General features: G+C 50.1%; 8 protein-coding genes across 8 annotated transcripts; 5 read left to right on the forward strand and 3 right to left on the reverse strand.

The window, feature by feature from the left end:
* On the forward strand, window positions 1-2,160 carry PFICI_13711 (uncharacterized protein; the record flags this gene model as incomplete). Its single annotated transcript, XM_007842292.1, has 4 exons — window positions 1-57; window positions 428-1,504; window positions 1,579-2,034; window positions 2,122-2,160. The coding sequence occupies 4 exons, from the start codon at window positions 1-3 to the stop codon at window positions 2,158-2,160; spliced, it is 1,629 nt and encodes a 542-aa protein (XP_007840483.1).
* Window positions 2,161-2,969: 809 nt separating this feature from the next.
* On the forward strand, window positions 2,970-3,725 carry PFICI_13712 (uncharacterized protein; the record flags this gene model as incomplete). Its single annotated transcript, XM_007842293.1, has 1 exon — window positions 2,970-3,725. One exon carries the CDS (start codon window positions 2,970-2,972, stop codon window positions 3,723-3,725), a length of 756 nt encoding a protein of 251 aa, XP_007840484.1.
* Window positions 3,726-4,441: 716 nt separating this feature from the next.
* Window positions 4,442-5,125, forward strand: PFICI_13713 (uncharacterized protein; the record flags this gene model as incomplete). Its single annotated transcript, XM_007842294.1, has 1 exon — window positions 4,442-5,125. The coding sequence occupies one exon, from the start codon at window positions 4,442-4,444 to the stop codon at window positions 5,123-5,125; it is 684 nt and encodes a 227-aa protein (XP_007840485.1).
* A 928-nt stretch (window positions 5,126-6,053) lies between these two features.
* On the forward strand, window positions 6,054-7,733 carry PFICI_13714 (uncharacterized protein; the record flags this gene model as incomplete). The annotated part of the gene is made up of 5 exons (XM_007842295.1): window positions 6,054-6,167; window positions 6,227-6,471; window positions 6,539-7,477; window positions 7,541-7,584; window positions 7,651-7,733. The coding sequence occupies 5 exons, from the start codon at window positions 6,054-6,056 to the stop codon at window positions 7,731-7,733; spliced, it is 1,425 nt and encodes a 474-aa protein (XP_007840486.1).
* A 758-nt stretch (window positions 7,734-8,491) lies between these two features.
* Window positions 8,492-9,886, reverse strand: PFICI_13715 (uncharacterized protein; the record flags this gene model as incomplete). Its single annotated transcript, XM_007842296.1, has 3 exons — window positions 8,492-9,158; window positions 9,212-9,271; window positions 9,345-9,886. 3 exons carry the CDS (start codon window positions 9,884-9,886, stop codon window positions 8,492-8,494), a joined length of 1,269 nt encoding a protein of 422 aa, XP_007840487.1.
* A 1,219-nt stretch (window positions 9,887-11,105) lies between these two features.
* Window positions 11,106-13,007, reverse strand: PFICI_13716 (uncharacterized protein; the record flags this gene model as incomplete). The annotated part of the gene is made up of 1 exon (XM_007842297.1): window positions 11,106-13,007. One exon carries the CDS (start codon window positions 13,005-13,007, stop codon window positions 11,106-11,108), a length of 1,902 nt encoding a protein of 633 aa, XP_007840488.1.
* Window positions 13,008-13,948: 941 nt separating this feature from the next.
* On the forward strand, window positions 13,949-14,669 carry PFICI_13717 (uncharacterized protein; the record flags this gene model as incomplete). The annotated part of the gene is made up of 3 exons (XM_007842298.1): window positions 13,949-14,108; window positions 14,168-14,251; window positions 14,317-14,669. 3 exons carry the CDS (start codon window positions 13,949-13,951, stop codon window positions 14,667-14,669), a joined length of 597 nt encoding a protein of 198 aa, XP_007840489.1.
* A 1,389-nt stretch (window positions 14,670-16,058) lies between these two features.
* PFICI_13718 (uncharacterized protein) lies at window positions 16,059-17,544 on the reverse strand (the record flags this gene model as incomplete). Its single annotated transcript, XM_007842299.1, has 2 exons — window positions 16,059-16,708; window positions 16,923-17,544. The coding sequence occupies 2 exons, from the start codon at window positions 17,542-17,544 to the stop codon at window positions 16,059-16,061; spliced, it is 1,272 nt and encodes a 423-aa protein (XP_007840490.1).
* Window positions 17,545-18,648: the final 1,104 nt, after the last annotated feature.

Consider the following 18,648-nt stretch of genomic DNA (forward strand, 5'->3'; position numbering starts at 1 on the left):
ATGGAGTCAGTACAAGCTCAAGCCAAGAAGCCAAAGGTCCGCACTGGATGTGTCACTGTAAGTCGAGCCCCTCCAAGCCCAACGGCGAGCTTCATGCGCAAACCCCGTGCAGTCAGTGCTGGCTCACATGTTTCAACAATGACGTTGCTTTGAACCATCTCTGACGATACCTCTTTTCGATAGTGGTAAGCAATTTCCTTGTCCTCGGTCCGCTTAGAGTCCGTACCTGGATGAAAGAAAGAGAACTGAGGGACGCACAATAGCAAGTAAGTCGCAATGATATCGGCCTCTGGCCTGATTCAAAGCTTGTGTGGTTGGCATATCGCTAATGACTCGCCATGATAGAAAGCGAAGGATCAAGTGCGACGAGGTTTGTATAGCTACGCTGTCGTGAATCAGCAGAACCGTTTGGTAACAACTGTGGCAGGCAAAGCCGAGCTGCACTCGCTGCAACTCGGGCGGCCGTATCTGTGAGGGGTACAGTATTCCAGAGAGAAAGAAGCATGTTTTCAAGAAGAAGGCCAATATTAGGTTTTGGGGGGATGCCGAAAATGTAGCTCCTGCAGCTTTGAGACTCTTGCGACCTGTGGATGCAGGCGTTCACGGCACTCATGATGAGCGCCTGTTCTTTCATCGATTCGAAGTGAGCGTCAATGGGCTTCTACTTGGGAGTGGAACTCAGCGCTCAGCATTCTGGACACGCCTCCTACCCCAGATTGCTCATTCAAATGAGGCTGTCAAGCATGCATTAATGGCCTTGAGCGCAGGGTTCCGGCTGATGGATTTTGAGAAATCGCAAAACGGTCCAGAACACGAGGGGCAAAGGACATCGGATCACTTTGTCCTCTTGCAATACAACAGATCCATACAGTTACTCAAGCGGCACACGGAGAAGGTGACATTTGAAAACCTAGAGATCATCTTGATCTGCTGCTTCGTCTTTGTCTGTCTAGAGACGGCTCGAGGCAACAACGAGGTAATGCAGATTCACCTGGCCAGAGGACTGGATATCATCAGAAACCTCGTCTCGACCGACTTTTTTCTCTTTTGCAACATAGAAGAGAGCGATGTGAGAGTCCCTCGGTTAGAAAGGGATGCACGCCGGCAAGGCTTTCGGCCATCTCGTCTGTCGAGGGGCGAGTGGAATCAGCTTCTGCGATATTTTGGTGAGTATGAGCTTGGAGCATACATATACAACAAGGACAGTGTGCCCTCGATTAGCATGCGGATACTCGAGCTGGACGATCTCTTGGTAGCCGAGGTGCCCGAGTTTCGCAGCCAGGAAGATGTTTCTGCTGCCTACACGAACTGGACCTTCAACGTTTTTGCACTGCTGCATGAAACAGAGCCGTACAGAGGCAACGCTGAGTGGTGGTCACAGTCCAGGCAAAGCCATTTGTACACGAAAGTATTGTCATGGGGACGACAGCTCCAGCAGCGAGTAGAAGAGTTCATGGGTGGCCCACAAGGACCCAAGTCTGACGGGTCCATTGAGTACTGCAAGGTTGGTGAGATATCGATAAAGACTGGCCCTTCTTGCTCCTTCTTCCACCATACTGACTGAGCATTGACTTGTAGCTCTTGATAGACAGAGCGCAGGGGCGTTCGTTGTTGCCAGCCGTGGAGTGGATGCCCTTCCGGTACACACGAGGACAGGTCTTTGAGGGCTACGAGGCGTTGCAAAGACAAACCGTGGAAGACTGGGAAGAAATCATCAGACACTTTGGCAGTCCTGATCGCGTTCCTGACTTGTTTCTGGGAGTGACGGGGATCCGAGCCATGATGCATTGCTCCATGTTTCATGCCTGCGATCCCGATACCAGGCGAAGATCCAGAGAGGTGGTCAGCTTCTTCAAGGGCAAGCAGATGCAAATGTTCCACGCGGCGACGATGCTGCAGTTGTTTGATGACAATGGGGTGGGTGAAGACGATTGGTTACTGCCAGGACAGGAGCTGTTCGAGTCTGGGGGATCCTGTTGGTTGATTGAGGACGAGAATCGTGTCCCAGATCCGGCAGAGTCTGGGTACCCTGGGGTTCATGTCGTGTCTAGAGTGTTAGGGTCCCGCTTAGGGTCGGGGGAGTTCCGGTGTGCTAACAGGCGTCTACATGCGTGCAAGTAGGCAGGGCACAACTGGGTTTATGAGTCCCATTTCATCTAGAAAGGTACGGGGAGTAAATGATTAGAAAGAAACAAGAACAAGAAACAGTCAACTGTACGTGTGTACGTACATTACGTACAGTGTGACTTTGTTGCAGTGCGCTGTGGTTTATACATTGGTACCTACTAGGAAGGTGTGTGCAATACGTAAGGGATGACGGGACCTCGGGACTGACCATAACAACCAACTCAACCTATCCACCTAATTAGGGCGTTACCCGCCAGGCTAATGAAGCCACATCAGCCCTATCTGCAACGCTAAATTGGTGGTATGGAGCACAAGGCATAGCACTAGCTATAGCAATAACTGCTTCGTGCTCTCATCCTCTCCATGTCTCTGTCCCTCTCGTTTTCGATGGCCCTTGATGATACTACACATCAGGAGCTCTCACGACACAATCGCGACCCGGAAATAGTACGCACATGACCACTCTCTACCGGCCCGACGCAACGGTCCGAGAGTGGAGACAAAACATGGATGTTGGTTGGCATGTTGGCTTCCCAACCAACCAACCAACCAATCCCCTCCTCCCGTGGAACCCTCGGCAATGTTGGCGCGGAGAGAACGAGGCAACAGAATGGCCGACTACAGTCAGATAGCAGGTAGCCTCAATCTACCTACAGTCTCATTGCTAGACAAACCAAGACACGTCTGCTGCGACCCGAAAGCAACAGTGATATCAGAAGTCTTATCCCATACGTGCTCAGACACTCTCAGCACCTAGCCCAAAGAGGTGTGTCACGGGCTCATTGTATACGCGCAGGTTTCGGCCAAGACAGTTGCTCCTCTCCCGCAAGGACTCCGCAAACATGGCCTCTTCGATTGGTCACAACCACGAAGCGAGCGCTGAAAACCAGGATAAATCACCGTCACAAGGATCCAGGGACTTGGTCATCTCTTGGTTAGACAAAGTTTATCTGCACGCGAGAAATGCTGAGACCCAATCTATATTCAGCACTGCCGCCCCTTCCGTGCCAGTCCCGATGGCAAGCAGCCCGGGCCGAGAAGGCATGTTTGCGGCACAGCGGGACGGCAACACACTCTGCTTGCCTGCCGGTGCCCATACTCATCAGGGGCCCGCAGCTCTAAATCCTCTTGCCCACTGCTATAGACTGCGGGACGATGGTGTTGCTATCGAGGCTCCGGGCCATCCCTTCACCTGTGCTTGCTCGGACAACGCGCGCCTTCATTCTGCAAGAGAGTCGGAATCACCAACCACTCCTGTACCTACTGAAGCTTGCCTGTATCCCCCCATCCCACAGAGTGACAAGCGCGAAATATATCTGAATCTTGCCATGCAACACTCCGCGGGTATATTCTACCCCCTGGAAGGCCATCGTATAATGTCGCACAACCCCCTGAAACTGAACAAGTACCGTGCACGCCTCCTCAACACACCACTTGCCCTCGAGTCTGTGCTTGCAGTTGGAGCATTAATGCACCCGGAAGGATCCGGTGCGTCCTTTGCTGCTGCACACGCCGCCTTTATCGATCATATGATATCCGACTGCATTAGCGAGGGTACGTTCAAGTCTGATTTGATGAAGCATTTGATTCTACAGTGAGTACTCCCCAGAGAGAGAACCAGCAAGATGTCTCCCTTGCTTGCATACAGCACTTTGATTTTATCGTATGCCCCAGTTCATGGCATTTCTTTTTCTTTTTGGCTCCGCCGACACGTGATCTTCTACAAGAATCACCCTTTATACTCCCATGGAATATTCCAGCTCTTGACGGGCAGAGTGTTAAGCTGACGTGATGTGACAAGGGCTTCTCATTCTCTTTCAGCCCTCTATGTAGGTACATCCACCCTACTTTTCAGGAAGCGCTTTGGTATTGACCTGTTCCTTGTTGTCTATAGATTGGCCTGGGCGATTCAGCCGCATTAAATGCCCACACGCAAAGCATTCAGAAGTACATCGATTCAGAAGATGCTCTGGTCGTAACAGATCCACATGACTTGACAAAAGCGCGAACGTGAGAACAATTTCCCCGCTATATTACTGCTTTTTTCTTTTCTTTTTTTTTTTTTTTTCAATCCTGCTTTCTTGGTCATTCATACTCACTGCTGGTACTCTCTTCCAGAAGCGTTATTGACAGAATCATTCTCACCGGACTACCCCAAGAGCACATTCCCCGAAGGTTTCAGCTTTTGCCATGTCTTTTGGCACCCGAAAACATTGGGCTGATAATCGGCACCCTCCGTCCACGGTTGCAAGCATGTCAAATTCACAACGATCCTACCGACAACATCATCGCGGCCTGTATCTTCATTTGGACCATGGGAGAAGCCAAAACACGCGGCTTCGGGGAAACATTTGAACCAGAAAACGTCATGGAGGACTACGATTGCCTTCAAATCGACCTGCTCACCTCGCCCCGTCTGCTTCGCACCGCCACATCTCCATCGACCCCCGAGAGCTTTCAGAACAGCTCACCATCCACAGGCAGCTCTACTCACCAGGAACCTCTAGAGGCTTTTGAGGATGCTGTCCGAATTGCAACGCTACTATGTCTCCGTGCTGCGACGCTGCAAACCCATCCTATGGCCAAGCAGAGTTACTCGATGCTTCTGGACCGCTTAATTGATCGTCTTAGGATTATTCTTGAGTGGATATACCCAGACACATATGACTCTGCATATGTCAATCCAATGCTCCTCCACGAGCAGCATGGCCAGGGAGCAATACTATCTATGAGTAGTGCAAGGCCATTCCTGATCTGGATGTCCATGATTGGCTACCAGCTCTCCGTTTACTATGGCCTCTACCACCAAGGTTGGAGTTACCATCACTCAGAGGGCTGTATCTATCTCAAAGTTCTGGTCGCCATGGGCATATGCGACGCTGCCGATGTTGACCACTGCACCAAGGATGATGTGGTGATATTCGACATGTTGAATCTAAATTGGGCCACGGACTATAAACGAAAATCTTTCGAAATGCTCCGATGGATCGTCAATTGAGGCAGCTGGCTTGAAATGCCTCTTCACACACCGCCATGCCTCCTAGAAATTATCGAACGAGCGTGGGGACTTCAAGAACAAATATCTCTTTTGTCATTTCTCCAGCCAATTGATAAAGCGAACAGTCCGAAAGATGCAAACGAATAAACGCCGATCCCATTCGTTATTTTTGGCAGTCCTGCAGATGCAATGTCTTGCTTTCGGATATCTCCAAATAACAACAACCTTGGAAGTTAAGGACTTGGTTTCGACCCCTGGTAGCCCCTGCATTTATGATTAAACCCATTGGAATGGACGAGCCGGACTTTTGCAGCTGTCTTCAGCGATCCAGATCCCCCAATCGAAAAGACAAAACATGATTCCCCATTGGTCCAATTGATCTTTGGGAACTTTTTGAGATCTTGGGCGGCTCCACCTGGTATACTAATACACACGTAATCCCAGTAGAAATTGGGGGCTTGCACTCGCCCCTGGCGCTGATGAATTTATCGGGTTCGCTTTCTTGTAAACTGGTCCACTGATAGAAGTCCAACAGTGGCTTGCACTTACCATCAGCTTTCATTCATACCGTAAGACCTCGCCAGTCGTGGCGCAGGCACCGGGTTAAGAGATCAACAGTCAGCCCTACCCACTCAGCTAAAGAGCGGGCCGCATGGGGCCCAGGGTTCAATCCTTCAGGGGAATATACGATAGCGAGACCGTAACCGCCAGTCTCTGTTTACGAAGATGATACTAGGTATGGCTGAAGATTATGATGCGAATGAAGCTGTTGTTATATCGTCATCGAGGGCAAAGTTATTCGAAAGGCCGGCTTTCAAAGGATAAATATCAGAATGTTTCGCCAACGACAAGACCATTTCCCCCCCTCTAATCCCAACAGCATTACACACGCAAACAGCATCTGTCAAGAGCCCATCCATTCACGAACATGAAGACCGCCGCAGTTTTCACCACTTTTGCGGCCATCGCAAGTGGCCTGCCAGCAAATTGCACACAGACAACATGCCCAACTGCGCAAGAAGCAACCTCTTTTTCCTTGACGGTATAGATAATTTCCTGCTCGACATCTAGAGACCTGCAGCTAATCTCGTACGCACGCAGTATGGAATACCTCTCTTGGCGTTTCAGCAGCTCTATAGCACACAACAAGAGGGTGCGGACGCTCCTGTTGTCAATCAGCTCGTGGCGAATACAGAGCTCACAACTCCAAACGATACGGCCGTCATTTCCCCCAATGTAGATACGCTGTACTCGGTCGTGATCTATGACATCTCTCACCAGGACCTTGAGTTGGTCGTCGGCGATGTACCCGCCGACAGATACTACAGTGTAGCCTTGTACACACCGTAAGATGCCGCCATAGCCTTGCCGCCTCGTTGCTGTCGCCGGGAAAATGCTCATTATGCTGTACAGTTACGGGGAAAACTATGTTACCTTTGGCGCCCTGACCGACGCGAGCGCTGGTACTTATCTCCTGACTCCCGCTCAATCCTTCAACACAAGCGGCACAGTGCAGGCAGATTCCACAGGGCGCTACGCGGGAATTATCCATGTCCCAAACACATTTGGCACAGCAATGATTCGCATACTTCTCAAGAATGCAGAGGGAGACATCGCTGTCGTCAATGAAATCCAGGATGGATTCTCGGCGGCTCTTGTGAACCGTACCGGCGAGCCCGTTGGACCACAACTGACCGATGACGTGTTTAGCAATTCGTCGAGCTCGCAGCCTGAATACATTATGGATCTTACAGCCCGATTCGCGCACATGGTGCCAAAGACACTGGGTGGTGAGATTGTTCCTGTCCAAACCACTGCAACCCTGATGGCCGCTGGCGTTGATCCAAAGAGCGGCACCTACGCAAAACCAGCATGTGTCAACCTTACACAAGCATATACCTCTTCTCAGGGAGCCATGATGTCTGCGGGTGAATCGAACGCAACCAGCACTGACCTCGGTAATGGCTGGAAGATGTACAACTCTGAGTACATTGGCACCTATGGAACACACTATGCAATTCGCGCATACTTTGCACAGGAGGCTTACTTGGCAATGGTTAACACGGAAGCCTTGTATCCATTCTACACTGAGAGCATCTTCTCACTTGGAACCAACGAATCGTACCGTATGCAATTTTCCGGAAAGCCACAGCTCGAAGATGTTGGTTTCTGGAGCGTCACCATGTACAGCGCCGAAGGGTACTTGTTTGAGAACGCGATTGATCGTTACACTATTGGCGATCGCAGCAACCTTACTTACCCAGACGGAACATTGGTGTACGGGTCCGACGTTAACTCGACCTTTGAAGTCCTCGTTCAGGGCGCTACTCCACCTGACGAATATATTTCCAAGTGAGTACCAAGTATCAAAACATGACCTAAAAGAAGCTCTAGACTAATACTGAACAAACACAGCTGGCTTCCATCGCCACCAAATGGCAGCGACTTTATCATGTTGCGTAAGTGAAGTCTTGCCTTATTAGGCCTCAAGGAAAGCGATTCACCTGCTTACATGTCTTTGTTAGTGCGCTACTATGCACCAGGAGACTCTCTTCGTAAAGGAGACTACACCTTCCCTCATCTTGAGCCCGGCGCTGCCGTTGTGTAGAAGCTATCTGCGAATACATGAAACCACAGTCTCTGCTCGAGAGAATACAGAGTATTCTACTCGGGGTCCGCTCCTTTTTAAATTATTCATATTTCCTCATTGGATTGCCTTTTTTCGCTCTTTTTGCTTGTTTGTCTTTGGATTCAGTTGTCGTCGTTTAGTCACATTGCCAATTTGAGTTAGAAGTAGTTTGATAGATGCAGTAAAAGTAGACAAAAATAAACAGAGGTGCCGAGACATGGTTGGTGTGCAGCTGTAACGCGATTTCTGTTCTCATGTCATTCCATTTTTTGTTTTTAATATTTTTTTATTTTTTTTATTTTATACTCTAAACCATTTGCTCTCTATAGGTACCTAGGTTACTCGATTTCTCCCATGTAGGTAGTTGTAATTTTCTGCTTTCACTCTATTGAATGCCATTACCATTTCTAGGCCCTTTCACCGTCGGTGCCCATGTTATTGCGATTCCTCTTTTTGTTTGCCCCCCATTTCTCAGGTCAATCCATTCCGAGTTCCCAGGGGTTGCTGCCTCAGATCTTTTGACCCGTTATTTGGGAAGTTCCCAACCTTCATGTCCAAATCATTCTGTAATTGCATCTGGGCCCATGATTTGCCGAATCTTGGTCTACCTATTTGCTGTGTTCATGTCATTCCATACTCTCCGCCCATGGCACTGCAGTGAGAGCACTCGGGCTTTTGCGTTCCCTCTTCTCAGGCCTTTCTTTGAGGCAGAAGGACTTGTAGATATCGCCACTCCATTACTCTGATCCCTCGATTCGTCTAACTCGAATCTTCTCGACTTGAGGGGGGGCATTCTGGAGCCAGGTTCTCCAACTCGGAAAATCGAGTCGATCGTTGTTGGACTTGACGATGAGCTGCACGTCTATATCCTCGTTGTCCGGACTGACCGAGAAGTACTCGAGTTGGCGGTCAAGCTGAGACAGAACGACACTGCCGCTCTTGTTCTTGCTGCGGGGCAGTAGAGGAGAAAGGCGGCAGTAGACGGGAGGAGGAGGAGTGCGGGCCATGTATCCGTATCGAGTCACAACGTTTTGGCTGTGAGTGCTGTTCAGATTCTGTCTGGATTGCAGCTCAGAGATATCCCTTCGGATGTTTCCAGCGCGTTGGATCAGCTCTCTGTGGAGATCTGGGACAGAGATGCCATGTCGGATTACCTCCTGGCGACCGAGGATGTCGATCAGCGATCTGGTGAAGCAACCATTGTACTTCCAGGATGCCAAATCGACGTTGGCAGAAGCTCCCAGATGCTCAAAGATGCCGGAACCTGCACTAGACACCATATCATTGATGCTGTGCTGCGCGTCGAACAATGTCAGGATATCTGCGTCGCACGGAGGGGCTTCGAGAAGTCCAGCCAATGTCTTGGTGACCAGTCCCGAGCTGATGAGCATATTGCCGTTTCCCCTAGTCAAGTTCTTAGTATCATGGACAGGATTCTGAAGTTGAGAGTCACTAACCTGCCAAACCACATGGTACGGCCGCGTCCGTCTCCAGATAGGTGAGCGGCTCCTCCATACCTGAAAAGTGACGGGTATCAGTACAATTCCCAAGACAGAATAATGTATATTGACCCCTCGAGGCTTTACTTACCAAAAGATTAGCAGATTGTCCTTCTTTCCATGGATCTCCATGAAGCTCTTGAGCAGACCGGCCAGCTTCTTGGCAGGCTCGGGGTTGTCGACACGAAGAGGAAAGATGAAGACATTGAAGCCATACTTGTCCCTGAAGAGCGAATCTAGTTGATTGGCTGCGTCCTTTGCATCGTCGTCATCGGCCCAGTAGGTTAGAAGGACGTGGACCTTTAGATACGAGCTGTGGTGACGTGTGTTCCAGCCCTTGTTGATGGCCGCTTGCAGAGGTTCCTTGAGTTGGGCGCCGAGGCGCTTGTCACGTCGAACCTTGTCAGTCACGACCTCGAGTACGCGATTCCACGTCTTTCTGGCCTCAAAGGGCTTGTCGTCCTCGTCATCGTGTGTGCTCTCTTCACGCTGCGGCATGATCTTGTCAGTAAAGGTGCCAATGACACGGCTGATGCGGTCGCCGGCACGTTCAAGTCGATTCTTGCTGCGGCGTCGAGTTCGCTGGGGCCCGCGCTGGGCAAGCGACTGCCGAACAAACGTTGAAGAGTTCATGGTCTTCTGCTGTGATTGCACCCTGCAATTGGGAAGTGAGGCTTGAAAATTGCTGTCTCGAGTAGGGTGGGGAGGCTGGCCTTCAAAAGAGATCTATGGCATGACTTCTATAGAAATCAGGTATATGTCGAGTTTTCGTCCCAAGTTGACTTTGATTGTACCAGTTATTCCGTCCGAAGTCGATTTAGATTGTAGAAGTTTTAAGAACACATCCTATCCTTAAATGCTAATGGAAGGAGGGCTGATTGACGGTGAGTATTGCTGGGAGTGGGAAGCTTTCTTGCTTTCATTGAACAACAATCCTGACAGGTACTGTCCGTTTGTTGTCCAAGCTGTTTCCCATTTTGAACTACATCGCTATCAAGAGTGGCAGGTACCTATAGGAAGTTTCTTTTACGTGGTGCACTGAAGACGACGATTTGGATATGCCATGACGACGGGTCAGGTGAAGATGCCGTCTAGACACGATGTTTTCAAGAGGCGACGAGACCCATGAAGCCAGCACGGGAAGGCACAGAGTCGTCGGCATATCGTCAAGCATAACGTTGAGAGAATGGGTCTACATGTCGACGATGCAAGCATACATGTTGATTCATAAGTCGAGGGGAGAACAATACAACAACACGACGCCGATGTCGACAGGAGAACATGCACCTGTGGAATTCTGGACAGATACATCACATACTGTTGTTTATGGGGTGTCTCTGTCGACATTTATCACAAGATTTAGAGACATATAATCATGAGAATGGGCGCCCCTTGTTCGTAAGCACGAGTGCATGGTCTAGGCCTGATGAAATATCCGTCACACGTTCGCCCCAGGCCAAGTTTGGCACGTCAAGCTTGAATGTCATTGGCTCGACGTTATATCTTTTATATAAACGCTGTGACGGAGAAAGGCGCATAATTATAGGTAGGTTTCGATAATGAAAGTTGGGACGGAAAGAAGCGCAACTGCACAGTTTGTGCTGATATAGTCCTAGGCCTTGGTTGAGTTCACAGGTTTGCAAGCCAGATGGTTTTCATTCTTGATACCCAGAACCGCACGTTACCTTGGATCATGATAACACTCACTGTTTCTGACAATGCCCGCCTACTTTCACAATTACGCATACTCGACGCCTAATGGAAGCTTTGAGAATGTCTGGGATAAGACTGTGTGCAGCGGAGTCGTGCTGTGTTATACAAGTTTTACAATCTACAGAATGCCATGTGATTGTTACGTGGTATCTTTCTTTGACATGGGCTTATCAGGTGGTGTGCCTGTGGGAATATACAGCTGACCTTTTTGTTCAGCCTCTTCTCTTCCCTTGTCGTGTCTGAGTTCTTCTCTCATTTGATCCCATGATTTCCTGGACAGATCCATGCCTGTCTCGCGCAGAGACTTGATTGTGTCTGTTATCTCCCTAGTGTGGCCGGTGCCATGCTCTCCAGGATATTTCTTACCGCTCTTTTCCCATTGCTCGTCCGACACTACCTTGATGATACGAATGAAGTGCTTGCCACGACGCACAATCAGCAGTTCGCCATCAATGAGGAAATTGCGATTGTCTTTTGGGAACCAGTTCTTTGCAGGAGTAAAAGTCAAATCTCCCCATGTCATGCCCTTGTTCGTGGCTGACTTCTGACCCGGAGCTCCAGCTACATAGGCGCCGTTGAATTTTGTCAAGCGCACACCATCAGAGACTGAGCTAGCAAGGCCAGAGGCGTAGAGAACGTGGCCCAAGGACTTGCCAGTAATGAGTGATTCGGGCAGTTCCATATCGGCCTTGAAGTTGATGGCCGCCTCCTGAGAAGCCGGCTTACCATCTTGCGGGTACTGTTTTAGTTCTTCCTGGGCGGTGGGCAGTGCATTAGCCGTAGAGATACCACTTTTCTTGGAGTACATGGCTTGATGCTGCTCTCGAGCATCCTTGGCCAACTGTTCGCTATGAGCCAGTGCGACGAGCTCGAAAGCCAGAGCATGCTGGGCAACGCGTTTAGCGGGCTCCCGGGCATGTTCTTCCATGACTGTCTTGACCGATTCAAGAGGCATAAAAGTCAGGACTTTGAGGAGATTCTCGACATCGGCGTCCGGTCGGCGCATAAAGTACCCGTAGAGATCAAATGAGCTGGTCATGAAGGGGTCTAGCCATACGGCATTCCCTGCGCTCTTGCCGAATTTGGCGCCAGAAGAGTCGGTCAGCAATGGGACAGTAAAGCCGACGGGAGTGTTTTCCAGGGAGTCGTCCATGCGGAAGTCGGGGTTGGGCTCTGTGTCGCGAATGCACTTGACCGCCTCGACACCTGTGACAATATTGCCGTACTGGTCCGATCCACCAATCTGCATCATCACGTCTTGTTGCTCGACCAGTTTCCACCAGTCCCATCCTTGCAAGAGGGGGTAAATGAACTCGTCCAGCGGCATGCCTTCAGCAGTCCCCTCGAGCCTCCTCTTGACGGTATCGCGAGACAAGAGTGGTCCCATGCGCATGCCTTTGAAAAGCCGGCCAACAATTTCCATAATGGGCGTGCTGTTCAGCCATATACTATTGTTCATAATGGCACGACTCCACGATGAGTCCTTCTCATACTTGTAGTGTTTCGCTCGGGCGTCGACATTACGCCAAAGTGACTTGAGTTGGTAGTGTATCTTGGTGGTATTCATGGTGAGGTCGCTTCCCGTCATCTTGTCGCGGTCCTTTAGGCGGTCTGTTGGGTCGCCCACCTTGGCGGTTGAGCCTCCGACCAGCGTGACCGCCCCATAACCGTGTATGTACATCCAGAACAAGGCCATCATGGGGAGAAGGTGGCCGACATGCAGAGATGGCGCGGTAGGGTCGACTCCGACATAGGCACTGATTCGTTTCCTCCTCATCAGCTCCCAGATCTGTTCCGAAGTGCCAGCAGTATCCTTGACGTAGCCACGCTCTTTCAGCACATCCCATAGATTGTATTCTTCGCCCGCTTTGATCTTGGCGGCTTTACGTCGCCATGCCTGTTCGTGGAGTGCCCGTCTTCGCGTAACATTTTCGGTAATGAATCGTTTTTGAGACTGGAGCGCAGCCACGCGGGTCTGTGAAACCAGACAATGGCGGCATGTGGTTGCGCGTGCGCCCACGATCGAGGCTCTTGAGGCCATAATGGACGTTGTGTGTATGATCGAACCGGCAGTGGTTGAGAATTAAATAAAGAAGAAGAAGAAGCAGCGAAGGCAAACCGCCAATGCGACTGGCGGCTTGCTTTAGTAGTACATGCAGAAGAGAGAAGAGGATAATAATAGTACACCAGGTGCCTATTTCGTAGGCGAGAATCAAATGAATGGGAGGGTATCTCAATGCGCTCGCTGTGCTCTCTCTCTCGCGCTCTCTTCCTCCGTCCCTCTCTGTTTCTTTCACAGGCCTCGAGCTTTGCGACAACCCTAATCTGCATGTATGCTACTTACGTTAGCTACTAGCAGCAGCAACTTTTTTGGAAATTCGGAGCTAAATTCGGCGGATTAATGTTGCGGTACTGGGATTGGTCAAGGGTTTCCAGGTTCCACGCTTTGGAGAGGCATCGGAAGAAGCCGTGAGCGTCCCGTATAAGAAGAATAAAGGGAACCGAGGGGAAAATAAAAAGGCCATTGCTCTTGATCCACGACCAGTCTTGCCAAGAAATGAAACAGCTCAAAGTGCAAAAGAAAAAGTGAAAGACAGTAGAAACACCTTGAAAAATCTAGAAGTTATACATGCAATGTTTAAGGATAGATGTCTGAACAAATGGCACGTTCCGATTTCATCAAGAGGCCATGAAAACGGACAAAAGGTTTGGACCAATCACAGAGCTCCTAATTCCGCCTTTCCTCGGCAATCGGGTGCTCCAATTTGGCGCTAGAGTGACGAATGAAGGAAGGAAAGTCCACTGCTGGGCAGACAGACCAGACATTCTGCTTGCTTGTAGTGAGCGAAAGAGTCGAGACATCATTGATTCGTGTTGGGTCAATTGCGACAACGACAACGACCAACTATCCTCCACTGGAGATATCAAACGGCACAACGTAGCCGAAGAAGCAATTGACTTCACACACCACACACTTGCATCATGGCCTCCATCGTCCGCCCTACGCTGCTGAGGCAGACTGCCCTCGCTGCTGCCACCCGCCGAGCATCCCCGGCCGTGCGAAGTGCCGTCTTGAAGGATGTCGCGCGTGTCTCTGCCTTCCACGCCAGCAGCCGGAAGAACCTGCTTCCTCCAGGTCCTCGTATGCGCTCCCCATCAATGGATATCTTCTTGCTCGTATATGCTAACAACCGTGTCCAGAGGTTATCAAGGGAACAGGTACAAAGCCCATCACCACCGACGATTTCCCGTTTACGCTCTCTCCTCGACCAAATGCTACCTCGTGTTTGCGCATCGTGGCAGAAACCAAAGCGACGTAAAGATGAAAGACCGCTGACATGGCAATATAGTCAACGACCCTGCTCCCGTCCCGACCCCTTCGCCCTCGCACGGCTCCTACCACTGGACCTTTGACCGTCTGCTCGCCGCCGGTCTGGTCCCCTTGACCCTCGCGCCTTTTGCTGCCGGCTCCTTGAACCCCGTGCTTGATGCCACCCTGTGCGGCGCTATCCTCGTACACTCGCACACTGGTTTCCAAAACATTCTTATTGATTATATTCCCACTGGCCGCTTCCCCAAGGCCCGCAAGTTCTCCATGTGGGCTCTCAACGCCGCCACTGTCTTGGTCGGCATTGGTCTGTACGAGTTTGAGACCAACGACGTTGGTGTGACGGAGGCTGTTAAGCGGGTGTGGAAGGCTTAAGCGCTTCTTTTGAAGAGGGCGGTTATAGAAGGCGGTTAGACTGGTGATAGCAATCATCCTGAAAGAAAGGTACTTGGATGAACGGAAACTTGCTTCACAAACCCAGAGAGGCCGGTTTGGGCGCGCATACTGTACTACAACATGACCAGTATATACACTTGCTTTTATGCGATTCAAAGTTATGCCAAAACATATACATGTGTATCCCTTCGTGTGAACTCTGTGGCTGTTCTCTCTCCCCTGATGCGACTGTCATATTCGACTTGAGGACCTACATATCATATCTAGAACAATCGGTTTATGATCAATATCAACGTCAACTCAAGCACACTGATAAAAGTACAAACCGCGGGAATACGGGGGTTTCAACGGGATGTGGTTCATGTGTGCTGTTGAAAGATATGGCAAGCCGATAGACTCGAGCCGAGTTGCATTTAATCTGACTTCCCTTGACAATTTCAAGGCTGGCAGACGCTTCAGCTAATGCAGAATCAGATGGTCGGCATTAATGTCCGTTTGGCACTTGCGCCGTTTCAGAAAATAGTAACAATCAGCAAATATGCTGTAGATATAATGACCGGGGTATATCGTGAATTTCTGCGAGAAACATGCTTCATTGCTAGCATTGTTTCGCAGATTTATTGGAGAATAAACTACAACTGGCCTTGAATTGTCTCCAAGATAGACTTGCGCTACTGCCCAGAATTCTATTTCTTGGGGGAAACCATCGGAAAAGCAGGCCTCTTCGGCACATGTCTGCTTGTGCCATCTGCAAAGGCATCTAGCTTCGATCTCTTTCCATGCCAGTCAAAATTATTCGCAACAGAAGCATACATTTCTCGGCCTGCATGTTGCAAACTGAATAAGATGTTTCTCTGCTGGAAATAAGACAATGTATACACGTAGAAACAAACACTAGCCTTCCGCATGCGTGATTGCGCCAGCTGATACTCCAGGGGAAGCAAAACACCCAGAGCCGTAAGCGGATGATGAATGCAAGAAACTTTGTTCAATCATGGTGGTGGTAATCAATGGTATAGGTAGGTATGTGGCTTGTGTCCGCGACCTGTATCACCTAATAGTTTTCAATGAATTTATGGACTCTGGTCCTATACCTCGTATATCGAAACAACCCCCCACGGACCTCCATGATAATCCAGCCTAGACGCCGTCATGTAAATGCTATCAAAGTACTTTGTCTTGTTCTTCCGCTTCGCTGATGTAATATGAGAAGAAAGGCAACCACCAAAGGAAATCTTGCTCAATATTTGCATAATTATCCAAATCCAAAACGTTCTGGGGTGTTCTGGATTTCCGTTTCCACAAGAAAAAAAAAATAGCCCAAAAGATCGGACAGCAACAGAGCTCCCTGTCCTGCTGTCTTTGCTTTTACTCTGGCTTCTGGCCCGACCAGAAATAGAAATTCCAATATCGATGGGCCGACATGTCATCCAAGGCCTTGAACGTTGCTGTGCGCCACATCTCCCTCTCGACTTGGTTCATACCGAGTACGGCAAAGGGCTTGTTGGCCAGGGCAGGCAGGAAATCCTGAATGACCAACTTCAAGTAGTGTCCAACTAATCGCAATCGCCGGTCCCTCGCCCAGGTTCCAATCGGGATCTTCTTGACCACACATTGAATATTTGTGAATCCGACGGCCTCTAGAGGTTTGTCGAGCTTGCATGGTGCGTGTATATTCAAGCCTAGCTTGGCGAAGGCTTCAACGACGAGCTTATAAAAACCAGCGACATGGTCGTCGGGGAGCATTGTCCCATCGTCGCACTGCGGCCAAGCATGCAATTCTTGAAACTCTATCCAGCCGCCCGGTTTCAGGTTAGCATATGATTGCGCGCACATTTTCTGTACATCTTTGAGAACCGGAGACATGAAGCGCATGTGCACCAAATCAAAGTTGTCGCCATTGAGCCATTCCTCCTCGCAGTCATCGATAATAAACTTGACGTTTGGCGGTATCCAAACAGGCTGTATAGGCGAAAGGTCAATGCCGAGCACCTCGGCACTGGGGTATTTGTCACCGGCTGTAGCATCTTTCTGTCAGTAACCGCTCGTCACACGCGAGAAAGCAAAAAAGAAAAAAAATCGAATGCCTATAGGTTATATAGCTATAGGACAAGCATGGGTCTGACCAACCTTCTATAGCCCATTGTCCTGCAGAGCGGGGGAAACCAGGCCAACATCAGCAATTGTCTTTGGATGATAAATCTCAGCTAGAGGGACTGTGAATATACTCACCTGTTCCTGTGCCAATGTCGATGATCTTTTGCGGGTAATCACCGATGGGAGCATATACCAACTTGCCATCGGTCATCTCCAGCATCATTACATGCTTCATATCTTCACGGTTCTGCTCCTGGTCATCATTCGGTATAGGATATCTTCCATTTTTATAACTGTGATATCTTCGGCCATTCTCGTAAGTGTGCATGTATATGCTGGAGTTGATCGAGGTTGAGGCAGTTGATGCGCCGCCATCTTCACCCCACTCCGAGGGTGTGAATTCGTCGCTATCGGCATTGCTCTCGGCAGCTTCGATTGTGTCGTCCTGCGCTGCAACGAGTTCGGGCGGCGGCAGAGCTTCTTCCGGCGAATGAGCGGTGCTCGCGGCAGTAGGGAGAAAAGGTCCAGTGCCGGGAAGTGGTGCGGCGGCAGCACCAGCGGCGGCGACACCACCAGCAGCAGCGATTGAACTACTACTGAAACCTCCAGTAGTAGCAGCATCAATGCCCAACGGCTGCCCCGCTTGGGACATCTGGCTCCTGGCACCATCTTCACTAGTAGCATTCGACAGACCGGCGGCAGCGCTTGTTTGGTTGGGACCGGCCGCCGCTGGCCCTGGTTGTTGGGAGGAAGACATGGCCGACGAGGAAGCAACGGGCGAATTCGTTTCGCTTTCGTCTTGGGAACGAGAAAAGAGACTACGGGTCTCGCTCCCGCAATTGCGCGTGGTACTTTCTTCTCCCTCTGCTGTTTCCCTTCCGCTGACGGGCCTTGGGCGGGCGCAATCAGGTACTCGTTGCCCCCTTCAATGGCTTTCTCTTTTCAGGTAGGTAGGTACCGTAGCCCCAATGCAAAGAGCGGGCCGACCGAGCGCGGGGCAGGCAAAGTAGATACAGCAGTAATGGAGGGGCGGGCGTCTGGCGTTCAAGGGAAGCAGGGGGAAGGAAAAAAAAGTTGTCAACAGAAGACAAATGAGTAACTGTTTGGCGAGCGACAAGACACGGGATATGGAATGTGGGCGGGCATGTGAGCGAATCCACTTCAAGGCCAAGCAGAGCGAGAGACAAAAAAAACACACACAAAGAGTCGGCCGACGGTTGGTTTTTTGGTCAGAGTTGTTCCCCTGCTTAGTTCCACCTAGAAGGATCAGAGGCCGCGGCGATTGTTATTGTGCGGATGCCGGGGACGACAAATTGCCGCAGACGAATAGCAGAGGCGAAGGAGGCGTCAACCAGGACAGGATAAGTTATAACGGACGCTTGTTCTCGAAGGAGCAAAGTGTTGGAGAGGAGACGACATTTGAGAAACAGATCAAAGTCGATCTTGTCTGGGGGGGGTTTTTTTTTTCCTTCAGCCGCAACCGCTGGCATGTCGGCCGAGAGCCGAGCGAAGAGGTAATGGCGGGCTTGTTTGGGGAGCACTGGAGCTTCAGCGAACTGGAGATAGGCAATGTGAGGTCAGCAGATGGTTAGTAGATATTGCGCATTGTAGGCGGAATGCGATGTAGATGGCAAATGGGGATTGACTGTAGGTTTCTTTTGTACAGATACTACTAGTAGTAGATGTCTGGTAGGTAGAGGTCAAAAGATAGCTAAATACATAGTTGAGATTCCTCCTGCATCGTGTACCTAACGTCATGGAATCGAATAAGCTGTACTATAGCTCGTACACTGGGCATTGAAGTATGCTCAGTTCCTCTATAGCTGTGCACCGCCCCAAGTCAAGTGCTAAAAGCCGTCTT

The sequence above is a fragment of the Pestalotiopsis fici genome (genome assembly GCF_000516985.1).
Source record: "Pestalotiopsis fici W106-1 unplaced genomic scaffold PFICI_Scf_11, whole genome shotgun sequence".
Classification (NCBI taxonomy): domain Eukaryota; kingdom Fungi; phylum Ascomycota; class Sordariomycetes; order Amphisphaeriales; family Sporocadaceae; genus Pestalotiopsis; species Pestalotiopsis fici.